Source organism: Xyrauchen texanus, chromosome 34, assembly GCF_025860055.1.
Source record: "Xyrauchen texanus isolate HMW12.3.18 chromosome 34, RBS_HiC_50CHRs, whole genome shotgun sequence".
NCBI lineage: Eukaryota > Metazoa > Chordata > Actinopteri > Cypriniformes > Catostomidae > Xyrauchen > Xyrauchen texanus.
The window spans coordinates 34,759,205-34,773,587 of NC_068309.1; the positions used below are offsets into that span (position 1 = coordinate 34,759,205).

The 14,383-nt window shown below is 35.7% G+C and overlaps 1 protein-coding gene across 1 annotated transcript in view; it reads right to left on the reverse strand.

The window, feature by feature from the left end:
• Positions 1–27: 27 nt before the first annotated feature.
• The window catches only part of LOC127627514 (actin-binding LIM protein 3-like), a 144,639-nt gene continuing 130,283 nt past the window's right edge, over positions 28–14,383 (reverse strand). Inside the window, exons 15-23 of the mRNA XM_052103923.1 lie at positions 13,063–13,194; positions 12,878–12,942; positions 12,491–12,644; positions 8,322–8,351; positions 7,383–7,441; positions 5,134–5,194; positions 5,029–5,036; positions 4,744–4,824; positions 28–2,692 (exon numbers count right to left, since the gene is read on the reverse strand). Coding sequence (XP_051959883.1) covers positions 2,579–2,692; positions 4,744–4,824; positions 5,029–5,036; positions 5,134–5,194; positions 7,383–7,441; positions 8,322–8,351; positions 12,491–12,644; positions 12,878–12,942; positions 13,063–13,194 — 704 coding nt within the window. The 3' untranslated portion in view covers positions 28–2,578. The remainder of the gene's footprint in view (positions 2,693–4,743; positions 4,825–5,028; positions 5,037–5,133; positions 5,195–7,382; positions 7,442–8,321; positions 8,352–12,490; positions 12,645–12,877; positions 12,943–13,062; positions 13,195–14,383) is intronic.

The window sequence follows — 14,383 nt, forward strand, 5'->3', positions numbered from 1 at the left end:
GAGCAACGTAATCTGAAAATAAATTACAGATTTGGATTTAAAATTCAGGTGGGCCTTTCACCCCACCCTTGGGGTTTATAGTGATATTGTGTAAATATAGGGGCAATAGTTAAAATACTACATTTGTTAACAGGGCTGTTGCAGACAGGTGTTATGTTTCATAGCACCTATGTCTGACAGGTAAAGGAGACCTTTTGTGTGGAATTTAATATTTATATTTAATATACTTTGTTGGGTTGATGTCAACACAAAATGAAAATTTGCCTTTTGTAACTTCTGATTCATCAATTAAAATTATTTTAAAGGTTTTAAAAAAAAAAAAAAGTGCGTCATGTAATGGCTTTTTCCACCTCGAAAATGACTGTTTTGACATCAAGCCCTCTTATTTTTCCAACCTTAAAGAGAACTTTTGACTTTTTCTGATGGGTACAGTAATAACGTTACAGAAGAAAAATGAGCTGCAAATGCTGTTTCATGAGATCAAGAGTTCCACGGTTATAAAAAACGGAATATAGTGACAGTCATAACTTTTTCTATTGCTAGAAATGGCTATTTGCAAGAGCCATCTGTTAAATTATGTTTTAAAACTTAGTAATCAGGAACGTCATGGAAATGCATTGCTCGAAATTTGTGAGAACCCTGCAAAACTTCAATATTCGACAGATTTCCGTGAAAGCAAAAACGACGTAGACAGGAAATGAAATATTATAGTTGATGTTTATTACTTCATTAGTTTCAACGATTTTCAAAACAACAGGTGCAATTTCAATATTGCTTTTTAAAGGTTTCTAGTGTTAGATCACACAAAATTCAGACATGTTTGTGCATTTTGCGAGTCCAGCAAATGAATGTATTCCACACTGTCTGTTTCATTAATCATTACAACTTCTACACCTGCCACATCCATATCAATACATTCCTACTTTCAGTAAAATCCATCTGAAAAGCACTTGTCTTTAAAAATAAGCCCAACATCAACCAAGTCTTTCCTTTCTAGAAATTAAAACAGAAGTATGCATCTTTTTCAGTATTAAAATATGTTCTTCTGTTCAATCTTAAAGGTGCACTCAGTATTTATTCCCTCATTATAACTCTTAAAGACACGAGTTGTAATTGTGCACTATATGTATGAAATCATGAGCACTCACATTAAAATGAAAACTCCAGTCACATCAGTGACCTTATAAAAGCTGTTTTATTCTACATGGAGAGGGTCCACACATGGGGGCTGCCATGTTAGAGTCACATGACCAGCTGAATACTACTCTATAAATCTCCATTACTACATTTCTACAATGACATCTGAAACCTATTGATTTTAAAGCCCATTGTACAAAGGGACCTCCGTTTGTTCCTGGGAGGCAGCATATGCCCAAACCCGCCCCCACCCTAATCCTAACCATATGGAGCTTGTAAGGCTGGGTAACCTGCCAGAAACCAACTGAGGCATCTTTGTCCCATCATAGATTTTACAGCCTCCAAGCTGCTAGGTGTCAGTGTATGTCCATGATGACAAAAGAACAAAAGTTACTGAGTGCACCTTTAATATGCAGAGACAACTATAAGTGAGCCAATCACAGGTACATTTTCTCCAAAACTCTAAATACTGTGTCTCTGTGGCGCTATATCAATTCAATTATGTTGCTTGGCTTTATTCTTGTTTTGCCATTTTTTCATTTCCTGTACATATAAGCTATTCATCCCCTAAATTTGTATGGCACATTTTGATATGTACTAGAAAATACATTTCTATGACTTTGGTTTTATAACACACAAATTACACTCGTTCAAATGTTATTAGATATCACACTAGCAAACGGTTCACTTCATAAACTCAACATTCATCATACAGCATAGTGAGAATGACGTTCTTACAACATTCTGCCGCAATATTTTAGATTTACTCAACATTCGATCCAAACAGCAGGTGACACTGAGATATCCATTTCGTTAAAAAGGCAAAGAGGATAGTTCACCCAAAAAAATAGTCATGCAGTTTTGGAACATAAATGATGACAGAATTGTATTTTTGGGTGAACTATACTTTTAATGTTTATCTTGTCATACAATAAGACATTAAAGGAATAGTTCAAACAAAATGTATGACTTTCTGGAACACAAAAGGAGATGTTAGGTAGAATGTTTACCTCAGTCACCATTCACTTTCACTGAATGGAAAAATAGATGCCATGAAAATAAATGGTGAGGCAAATATTCAGCCCAACATCTCATTCTGGTAAATGTAAATCAGAAGAAAGAAAGTAATTCGGGTTTGGAACGACATGAGGGGACATAAATTAAGATAGAATTGACATTTTTGGGTGAAATATTCCTTAAAGTCTTAAAAGCTAGAAAAACAATACTGAAATAATTCAAACCAAAAGAAATCAACCACTGTTGCTCCAGCTATGCAGCAGAGCAGTCTTCACATTTTTATTCAACAGCTGCTGATCTGAAACTGACCAGAACAATTCTTCTGAGGGATCCAGATCTCTATTCCACAACATTTGGTTCCTCCAGACCCAGTTGGATCGAGCAGCACTGTGTAGTTTTGGCATGAGTATTGTGCTTTAAGCTTCTAAAACAGTCTGACTTGTTTCTTCAGCTCATTTCGTTTCCACAGTGGCAACCGGTCAAAATCTGCCACAGTCATTCCAAAGACGTGATAGAAGTCCTGTTGGGACAGATGTCTCTGCGTTCACACAAAAAAAAAAAAACAGCCAATGAATTACTAGCAAATAAAAAGTTACCATAATCAAATCGTGCTGCTATATTAGAGCACAACCACAGAATTTATGCTTAATTATTTTACAATGATCTTAAATCTGCTGTGTCATTTCTGACATTTGTGGCACCAAACAGAATTACAAATATAGATGCAAGCGGCAATTACAGGGCCAAACACACCAATGGCAAACATTTAGATTGTATATAGTATTCCGGTGATGATTTTAAGCAGAGTGTTGAAAAAATAAATTTGTTTCATGACTTATAGTGTAATACAAGTGCTTATAACTTTTTACCAATAGGTGGCGCTGTCACCAAATTGATATTATATTGTCAGGGCTTTGTCACAATGCCACATATGAAGTTTCATGTCAATGTTCATGAGATAGATTGGCTTCTAGCCATATTATTATTTGTTTATCCATTACATGAGAATAATATGGTCTATCAGAAAGTATTTCACAACTTTTGTCATGAGTTTTAATTGGAAATACTAATTTGGTATTTCCAATAAAAAAATCAAATGTTTTGCAAATTGGTTGTACGACCTAGGAGGACTTTGAAAACAGCAGACAGTAAATATGACCAACCATGACAAATTGGGTATCATAGGACTCTGTATGCCCCAAGGAATCTAAAGAGACTAGTCTCATCATTTTAGGCCAATCTATTCAGAAGTTAAAAGCAAAAAGTAAAAAAATATTTTCTTTTCATATTTCTTGACCACTAGATGGTGCTTGCTCATGCTTGACATATACCAAGTTTTGTGTCAGAATGCTAAAAAGCATTGCCATGATACAGCCTCATGTCCAGTTTGGCATGTTCACTTTCTAATTAGTTGATGAGTATACAAAAACAGTTTGTTCTATCATCATGAATTCCATCATTTTTGTCATGAGTGTCTCTAGATGATGCATGCAAAATTTTAAGTGGATCGGACATCCGGTCTAGGAGGGGTTAAAAAAAGTTGGATTTTCTAACAATTCAAAATGGTGAAAAATTTAGTGGGACAGAGCTTAAAAACCAATACGAGGGAAAAATAATTTGGTTTCTAGGACTTACAATTCAAATGTTATTGGCCAAAACTTATTGTAAATTTGTAATGCTTGGTGGCGCTAGAGGGTTTGAGTTAGAGTCCCCAAATTTTGTGTGGGGGCTAATCATACACACCCCTATCAGTGTGCCAATTTCCACCATTTTCCTACGTACGGTTCTTTGGGCTTCTATACACCCCTTCAGTTTTTGGCCCCTAAAAATAATATCTACCGGTATATCCAGAATAGCACAACATTACTACTAGCACTGATGTCAGGATTTTAACAGCTCTTTCTTGGCTCACTATTTAAACAGACTTTATGAAATTGTTTACACAAAATCATATTAAAAAAGCAAATGATTTATTTCGGACATGATAACTAGTGTAAATGACACTTGCTGATTAAATATGCAAGTAATGAAGTCATTTGACCAAAATGTTTGAAAAGTTTATTTGAAAAGATATACCATATATCATTTAAAAAAACTGTAGACAGTATCATATGTAGAATATTTGAGGGAAGGACTACAAATACGCGGTTAAATACATGTTGCATGTCACATCTGCCTTTTGGAGCATGTGCAGACTGGTCCAATGTTAGTCGGAATAAAGCGTTTATGACATTTAAAGAAAAATCAAAATATTAGACAAATTATCAGACTAAAATTAAAACTAAAGTGCATGTAAATGTACCGAGTTTATATGTACTTTGTTGGGCTGGTTGGAAAGCTCAAACAAACAGAGCAATGTTTTGATAGAGCTGCAGTGTTTACACTTTCAGGAGAACTAACATATGAATGGCTTGCTTTCAGTTGTATCTGCATATTAAACTTGGATACGAAAATGTATTTTCAAACAAAAAATACAAAATATTTAATTTCCTATCCTTTAATGAGCCAATTTTATTACCAACAAAATTAGGTTCTAGTATTTATATGAGGGAAAAAAATCATATCTAATGATGAAAGCACTTTGCTCACCTCTAATCTTGCTCTGTCCACATCATGTGGGAGCTGACTGCGTCCTCTAACAGTTACTATCAGAGCCTTATAGGGGTATATCTGCAATAAACATGAGAGTACACTGAATATCATCAGGTATACTTTAGGATAACAGTTAAGACTAATGTAAGACTAAATATCACAGTTAACACCAATTCCCCTTTGAAATGCTGTAACAAGCCTAAATCAATGCCACAGAAACTGGGTCCTTGGATTTCAGCACACATTTCTCTCTTAGAGCAAGTCATTTGTAAAGATCCTCACCTTGTAGTCTGAAAAAAACAAAGAAATAGACATAAGAATTCACTTTCTTTAAAACAATCCAGAGATGTGTCATATTTTCATACAGTTGCTGCCAGAGAAACTCACCTCTGGAAGTCTTGTTGACTGAATTGCTGCTGTCGTAGTGAAAACAGTCTGCACTGCGGGGCTGAAAAGAAACAATATTAAAGCTATAGCTCACCCAAAAATGAAATTTACTCACTCTTATGGCATCCCAGATGTATGTGACTTTCTTTCTTCTGCTGAACACAAACAAGTATTTTATGATGAATATCTCAGCTCTGTAGGTCCATACAATGCAAGTGAATGTGTACCAAAATATTGAAGGTCCAGATTTTGGTACAGCAACACAAGACTCCAGTGGTTAAATCTATGAAGAAAGAAAGTCACACACATCTGGGATGGCATGTGGGTGAGTAAATGATGAGAGAAATTTCATTTTTTGGGTGAACTATCCCTTTGAAGCCTAAAAATGTTCCAGGTTTAACAAAGCATTCGGCAGAAATGTATTGTGTCCCTCAGTTCGTTTGAACACTTGGAGGTCTATGGGGCAAGACGTTGCACTAGTATAAATGTTAAAATACATACTGCATACACACATTACATGCTTTAATGAGACTAGTGTGATAAAATTGCTCACTAACCTTGTCTATACAGTTATATAAAAGCTTTCAGCTGTAAAGCCAGCAAACACTGTAACTTTCACACAATAGATGCATGGCTACCGAAAGAGACTGTTTACAAGGGCAAAAGTCCTAACACAGGCATACAGAAAAAATATAAACTTCACATTTCTGCTTTTAAACCCTCTGGTACAATTGCCCCGTAGACTTCCTTGTAAGTACAATGCAACTTGACTAAAATGGTTGCAAATGAGACAAAAAATAAATAAATAATTGTGACAAGAATAAAAAAATTTGTCTAGACAAAAATCTAGAATCTAGTGCATTCAGATATCATCTTGTGAGTTATTAAATTTTGAACAAACGCCAGTGTGTCCTCTGCATGTTGCCAAAACAACACCGACCCGCCAAGGCATGGACTCTACAAGACCCCCGAAGATGTCCTGTGGTATCTGGCACCAAGACATCAGCAGCAGATCCTTCTAGTCATGTAAGTTGCGAGTGGGGTCACCGTGGATTGGACTTGTTGGTCCAGCACATCCCACAAATGCTCAATCTGATTGAGATGTGGGGAATTTGGAGGTCAGGGCAACAACTTGAACTCTTCATCATGTTCTTCAAACCATTCCTAAACAATGTGTGCAGTGTGCCATGAAGGGGTGTACCTGGTCTGCAACGATGTTTAGGAAGGTGGCACAAGTCAAATTGACGTCCACATGAATGGCTGGACCCATGGTTTCCCAGCAGAACATTGCCCAGTGTATCACACGCCCTCCACTGGCTTTTCGTCTTCCCACAATGCATCCTGGTGCCATCACTTCCCCAGGTAAATGGCGGATACTTACATGGCCATCCAGGTGATGTAAAAAAACGGGATTCATCGGACCAGGCAAACTTCTTTCACTGCTCCAAGGTCCAGTTCCGATGCTTGCATGGCCATTGTAGCAGCTTTCTATGGTGGACAGGGGTCACCGTGGGCACTCTGACCGGTCTGCGGCTACGCTGCCCCATACGCAGCAGGGTGTGATGCACTGTGTGTAGTATTCCTCCCATAACTATCATTAAATATTCTGTGACTTGTGCCACAGTAGACCTTCTGTTGGTTCAGTTGGTTCAGACCAGACGGGATAGTCTTCATTGTCCTTGTGCGTCGATGAGCCTTTGGTGCCCAACAACCTTTCTCTGGTATGTGGTTTGTCCGTCCTCGGATTACTGACGCCAGGTACTCACCACTGCTGACCGGGAGTACTTCACAAGCCTTGCTGTTTCATAACAATTTGGCGCTTGTCAAAGTCGCTCAGGTCTTTACTTCTGCCCATTTCTCCTGCATTCAACACGATGACTACTAGAACTGATTGTTCACTTACTATCTAATCTATCTAGACCTTGACATGTGACCTTGTTAGGAGATGATCAATGAAATTCACCTCACCTGTGAGTGGTCATAATTTTTTGGCTCATCTGTGCATACGTATACAGTATATAATATATGTGTATGCTTTCATATAGCCTACATCTCTATTGTAAACACTATCAGCACATTATTCGGTTTATGGCTCTTTCTTTGCTTTATCTTTTTCTATCTTGTTTATTTATTTATTTTTCCCAAGAGCATTTAAAGAATCTTTTTGATTCAACAAGCCCAGAGAAAAAGTCCACATATGTATCTGCAGGCCTGGCCTCCACCCACTCTTTCAATCTCAGATCTCTTACCCTGTTCAGGCAGTTTCTGCTGTACCCCGGCAACGATGCTGACTTAGAGATGAAGGAATCTGGGAGAGAACATACACACACACACTCAAATGAGAACACTTAACACCCACTCTATCTGACCAAACACCACAAGAGTGGGAAGATCTGAACACACAAAAACACACATCACGCCTTGATTTACACAGGGCAAAGAGAAGAAACCATTCACCACACACACACACACACACACACACACACACACACACACACACACACACACACACACATGGATAATGCCTTGGAAGATGGTGAAATGAGAGATAAAACAGTTTGGGTGAATATTTATCCAAATATTTATCAATTGCACACAATCAATGATGCCTAAATCCTGCATGCACACTCATCGTGCCAAAGACCCTGAAAGCAGTAACTTTAAATGCAATTGAAATCAGGATTATGCACCAGAAATGAACTGAAAAAGCCTTTTCATTTCTGTTCAATTCTACAAACAGGACACTTCATTATTAAAGCAAAAATGAAGTAGAATCAAAATGAAATTCAAAGAAACTCATAACTGCTGTAAGTGCAATGAATTATGCATAAAAATGTTATCATGTACACATAAGACGTGTTCCCAGAATAACACAATATTAATAATCAGTTTAGGAAACTCCTCCAAATGTACACATTTTATATTATATTTAATAAATGAACATTCATTTGATTAGAATTCTAGAATCAATAGAATATGGAAATGTCTGATACACATTTATAATGGGTACACTTGTGTGGTTGCAGCTCAGTATTTTACATGACATATTTTAATAGATGAATATTTTGATTTAAAGTTGAAACAATATGGAGGATATTTTGTGGTGCTGTATGTTGTGCTTTGTTGATGTTTTTCATTATAATGACTCTATTCAATAAAACATGACTGTAAGTCTATGAGTCACTCACCGCTTTCAGCACTGTACTGGGATCTGGGAGCTACAGGAAGAAACGGAGAGAAAGAGAGAGTAAATCAAGTTTGCTGAGTCACAAATAACACCATGAAGCTCATCTATGATCTGAAGTGATAGACTGTGTCATTGACGTATGGCACAAACTGGTTCAGTGTTGTCAGACTGTCAGTCTGGTTTCAGACAGCAATGAGAGTATGTATAAAACATGCCTTCCTCTATCTCTCATGAATTAAACAGCACAGGCACTAAAACTGAGGCGAGCTGATGAGAGGAGAAAATGAAGAGGAGATGCAGAATCAATGCAAACATACAGTACATGTGTAACACAATGGGCTTTATTCTGATTTATTTCATTCTATTGTGCTTTTTTTATTTTGCACTATTCTACTCTGCTTCAATTTGTTCTATTTTATTCTATTCTGTTACTCTATGTTCTATTTATTCTGTTCATTCTATTCTCCACTATAATTCTGTATTCTGCTCTTTCTATTGTATTCATTTCTGTTCTATTGAATTCTATTCTGCTCTTTTCCAGTGTTTTCTATTCTCAGCTATTATGCTCTATACTATTGTATTCTAAACTGCTCTATTCTACTTTCCTCCACTGTTCCATTCCATTCCATTCTGCTCCACCTGTTCTATTTTATTCTATTTTGCTTTTAGTTTATTCCATCATCCACTATTACATAGTATTCTGCTCTAATTTAGCCTCTACCGTTCTTTTTATTCTATTCTGATCTGCTGTATTCTACTCTTCACTCTTGCATTCTATTTCATTCTATTCTGCTGCATTGTTCTATTTTATTCTGTTCTGCCCTATTTTAGTGTATTCTACTCTCTACTATTAAACTGTATTTTGCTCTGTTCTAAGTTATTCTATTTTGCTCTATTAGTTGTTCTAGTTTATTCTATTTTACACTTTTATACTGTATTCTATTGCATTCTAATCTGCTATTTTCTATTCTGCTCTATTTTACAGTATTCTAATCTTTTTTTTATTTTTCAATTTTTCTCTACTGTTCTATTCTATTCTACTTTATTCAGTTCTGATCTGATCTATTCTACTTTTCATTTTTTATTTCATTCTATTCTGTTCCACAGTTCTATTGTATTATTTCCTGCTCTATTGTAGTTTACTCTATCCTCCACTATTTGATTCAGTATTCTGCTCTATTCTAATGTATTCTAATCTGATCCATTCCATTTTCTTCTACTGTTAATTTCTATTATGTTCTTTTTTATTCTATTCTACTTTATTTTATTGTCCTCTAATCTGCTCTATTCTATTTTTATCTGCAGTTCTATTCTATAGTTCCCTCTATTGTTTTATTTGATTATATTCTGCTCTATTCTATTGTATTAAAATCATATCTATTGAATTTTATTCTGCTCCACTGTTCTATTTTATTCTGTTCTTCTCTTTTCCAGAGTATTCTATTCATCACTAATATACAGCATTCTGCTCTATTCTATTGTATTTTAGTACTTTCTAGTTCTTTTTTGTTCAATTCTGTACATCTATTCTTTTTTTTTCTTCTGTTCTAATTTATTATATTCTCCAATACTATATTCTGCTCTGTTGTATTCTAATCTATTTCCATTGACTATTCTATTACTTTCTGTTCTACATTATTCTGTTATATTGTATTGTAATCTGCTCCATTTCTTTCTATTCTGGTTCATGGTTCTATTAGATTTTGTTCTATTTTAATTTATTCTGTCCTCCACAAATTTATTCTGGTCTGTTCTATTGTATTCTAATCTGCTCTATTCTATTTTTTCTCTCTACTGGTTTATTCTGTTGTATTTTATTCTATTCTGTTTTATTCTTCTACTTTTCTGTATGTTATTATATTTGATTCTATTCTTCTCAATTCTATTTGATTCTATTCTGCACCTCTATTCTATTTTTTATTCTGCTCTATTCTAATTGATCTACTCTTTTTACTATATTCTATTGTTTCCTACCATTTTATTTATATTCTACAGTAATTTAGTAATGGCCCAGGTATAATAAAATCCTTTTATAATGTCAGCTGTTATAATAGAAGTTCTTCTCCAAACCTCAAGAGCACAGATTTGATATATGTGTCTGTCAAACACATGAGCTGCCTGCAGAGGGTTTATTGGGGTTGAGCAGCTGATAAACTGCACTGATCAGCACAGGTCAGCTGGTCAACTACAAGTTAGATGACATTCTCTCCCCTGCTGGCTTCAGCAGACTTTCATTAAGAAGCAAAAGTTGTGTGACTGTGTGTGTGTATAGAAAACTCCCCGTGAACTCTTTAGCAACTATGAGGCAACATTTGGAACGCATAATGTCATACTTATGCTTCTCTATTCTTCAAATTATAATCCCATTGGAATTATCCATGTTCTTTCGACAGTATGAACCCACTTTACTTCCATAATGTGATATTCTTTGAACATCCTGTGTCAGAAATATAAGAAATGTAGGGCGGGATTTGATTTTATCAATCAGGAACTGATTAGTGGTTTAATTATGATGTAAGCCAAAAAGATCAACTGTTTCAGAGGCTAAAAAATTCGTTCATTTTGATGTTTAACTTTCAATGCTAAAGAGCACTTAAAGATGCTATTTCCTGTTTTTAATGATGAGACAAAAATGATGATTAAAATGTATAAAGTACTAAAGCAATGCAAAAGAAAAAGATCTTGGGAGTTGAATAGCTTAAAGGAATAGTTCACGCAAAAATGACATTTCTCTCATCATTTATTCACCCTCATGACATCCCAGATGTGTATGACTTTCTGTCTTCTGCCTAACACAAATGAAGATTTTTGAAGAATATTTCAACTCTGTAGGTCCTCACAATGCAAGTGAATGGTGACCAGACATTTGAAGCATCAAAAATCACATAACAGCAGCATAAAAGTGATCCATTCGACTCCAGTTGTTAATACCATATCTTCCGAAGTGATATGATAGGTACGGATGAGAAACAATCAATATTTAAGTCCTTTTTTTATCATAAATATCCACTTTTTCTGTCAATTTAAAAATGTGAAGGAATGTGAAAGTGACATTTTTTGTAGGGCTGTCAATTTAACGTGTTAATTTAGTGTGATTAATTATATAAAAAAATAACACGTTAAAATTTTTACGCAATTAATCATGACTGTAATAAGGAATATTCCTACCATCAAAGCAATTGAAGCTTGAAGTACCACCTTTTTTCTCCAGGGGGCAGTAAGCGAAACTCCAGCTGTATTGGCAAAGTGCAGCTTGCACAAAGAACAACAAAGCACACATACCAACCGCAGACAGCGCAACATGAGGACTCATTCTTGCATTCAAACACTTGATGGGGTGCAAATCAGAATACAGGGATCTCAAGATGTGTTTTTATACATTTCAAACTGTTTAATTTGGCACAGCGACCTAAAAACAGTATGTTTATGATGCGATGAAACCAAAGTGAGACACTCCACAGGTGTACACTGACGTGTCCGACATGCCCTCATAATAAATCTAGGACTGGTTGACAAATTCAATTGCAGAATGGATTGCTGTGAACTGTACAGGCCAATGAATGAATATGGAAAACTATATAAAATTGGATTCTAAAGCCACTTTTGTCTTATCAATGTTTAACTCATCTGCCAAAATAATGTAATGCCTTTATCTTATTTTTATATATATATATATATATATATATATATATATATATATATATATATAAATACATTCTTTGTCATTTAAATATAACCATTTATAATTATTTCATCATTATATATAAAATTATTATTTGAGTGGCTTTCTCAGCTAATATTTATATATGCGATTAATTCGATTAATCGGCACACCATGTAATTAATCTGATTAAATATTTTAATCGATTGACAGCCATAATTATTTGTTCATACCAACAAAGCTGAAATTATCTTAATAATAATAATAATAAATGAGAGAATTTTCATTTTCATTGAGAAGATGCAAAAAATAAAATAAATAAATAAATAAACACTGGACAGTTATGATGCACTCCCATTTAAGTTATTTTTAGGTAAATAATATTATTTCTAATAGTCTTTGTCTTCTATGCACTGTTGAAATAATGAAATTAATTTATGTTCAATCCATATTCTGAGTTCAAATAATCAGATGATACTGATAAAACAAAAGCTACTGTATGCACTCACAGCCATTGACTGTGTTACTGTAGCCCACGTTATGCAGTGTCTCTTTACTGCCATCATGAGAGTTGCGGGCACTGCCCCAGGGGTCATTGTCATAGGAACCAGACCTGGCCTTCATTTCCTCCTTTAGGATCATCCTCCCAATCCCACCCTGGATCTGAGTTAGGAAGAGAAGACAAACAGGAATATATTCATAAAGCTTTGTAAAACACATATTGCAGTTTTCCTCAGGGCTTATAGTACTTGATGCAAAATCAGAGACATATTGTAATCTATCTGTTATCCATCCATCCATCTAGACATGGTCATTAAGACTTGTTGTATGTAAAAAAGATTCTGAAAAGATTATTTTTGGGTGCACTATCCATTTCTTTAGGCTATGGCACTTACTCTGTTAATGCTCTGATTCCATACATCTTCATCTCCACCTGAAGAAAATCTCCGTGCTCTTGTAACTATAAAACAGAGAAACTCATGTAATACATCATTTGGAGTGAAACTGAGCATCACCTGGCCAGCTATAAAGATTAAACTCAAGCAGACAAAGCTGAGCTGTTAATCATTTTCTAAAATACCTTTTGGAGAGGCAGTGTACTGGTAATAGTCTGACTCAGGGTTCTGATAGTGGTCTGGAGAATACGACGAGAAAGGAGAAGACAATATATCCTCGCTCGTTTTGCTCTTTGTGGCTTCATTTTCATTGTTGTCTGTGGGGAAGAATGATACATTAGCTACTTAGAGCTGCAGGCCGCAGAACGGCTGGAGCTGGTGTGAGTCATTTTCTCGAGTGAAGGCCTTTCTGAGAGACTTAAGTGTAAAAAATTTAGATAGAGAACAAATGAGTTGAAATGAGGTTAGAGACTGGAAAGATAGAAGTGACCATGAGGCAGAGACAGAACATCACTCACAATAACAAGCGGAGAGACTGGAAAGAGAGAGAGAGAGAGAGAGTCTTTGATTTTGGAAACATACATAACTTACGATGTTAGTGTGTTAGTTAGAGTGAGTATGATAGTGTTCGCATGTTGACAAAGTGCATAAAAATTAATAAAAAGCACAAAATCTACAGTTTATTGCTTCCAAATGAACTTGAATTGAATCTTTCCCATTGGTATAACTTTGTTTTAAAAAGTGGTGGGGACAGGGGCCTGGTATCTCGGCGAGTATTGACACTGACTAACACCGCTGGAGTCGCGAGATCTAATCCAGGGTGTGCTGAATGACTCCAGCCAGGTCTCCTAAGCAACCAATCAATTTGGCCTGGTTGCTAGGGAGGGTAGAGTCACATGGGGTAACCTCCTTGTGGTTGTGATTAGTGGTTCTCACTCTCAATGGGACGTGTGGTAAGTTGTGCTTGGATACAGTAATTTTGATTCCCGAGTTGGAAGGAGACAAAGTTTCAACATGGCAGAGGAGAGTACAGTTTAGTTTCTATAGTGAATGAAGGGTCTTTTTAATTTTGCTAAATGCTGCTACCTTGTTATCGCTTGCCTTTTCAGTCACATACAGTGGCAAGAAAAAGTATGTAAACCCTTTGGATCAGCTGATTTTCTGCATTAATTGGTCATATGTGATCTCATCTTCATCAGTCACAAGTTTAGACAAACACAAGTGCTTAAGCTAACAACACACACACAATTATAATCTTTCATGTCTTTATTGAACACATCCCATTAAATATTCACAGTGCTGTGGAAAAAGTAAGTGAACCCTTGGATATAATAACTGGTCGATTCTCCTTTTGCAGCAATAATCTCAACCAAGTGTTTCCGGTAGATACGGATTAGACCTGCACAACATTCAGAAGGAATTTTGGACCATTCTCACTAAAAGAACTGCTTCAGTTCAGACATATTCTTAGTATGTCTGGTGTGAACGTCTCTCTCGCAGTATCTC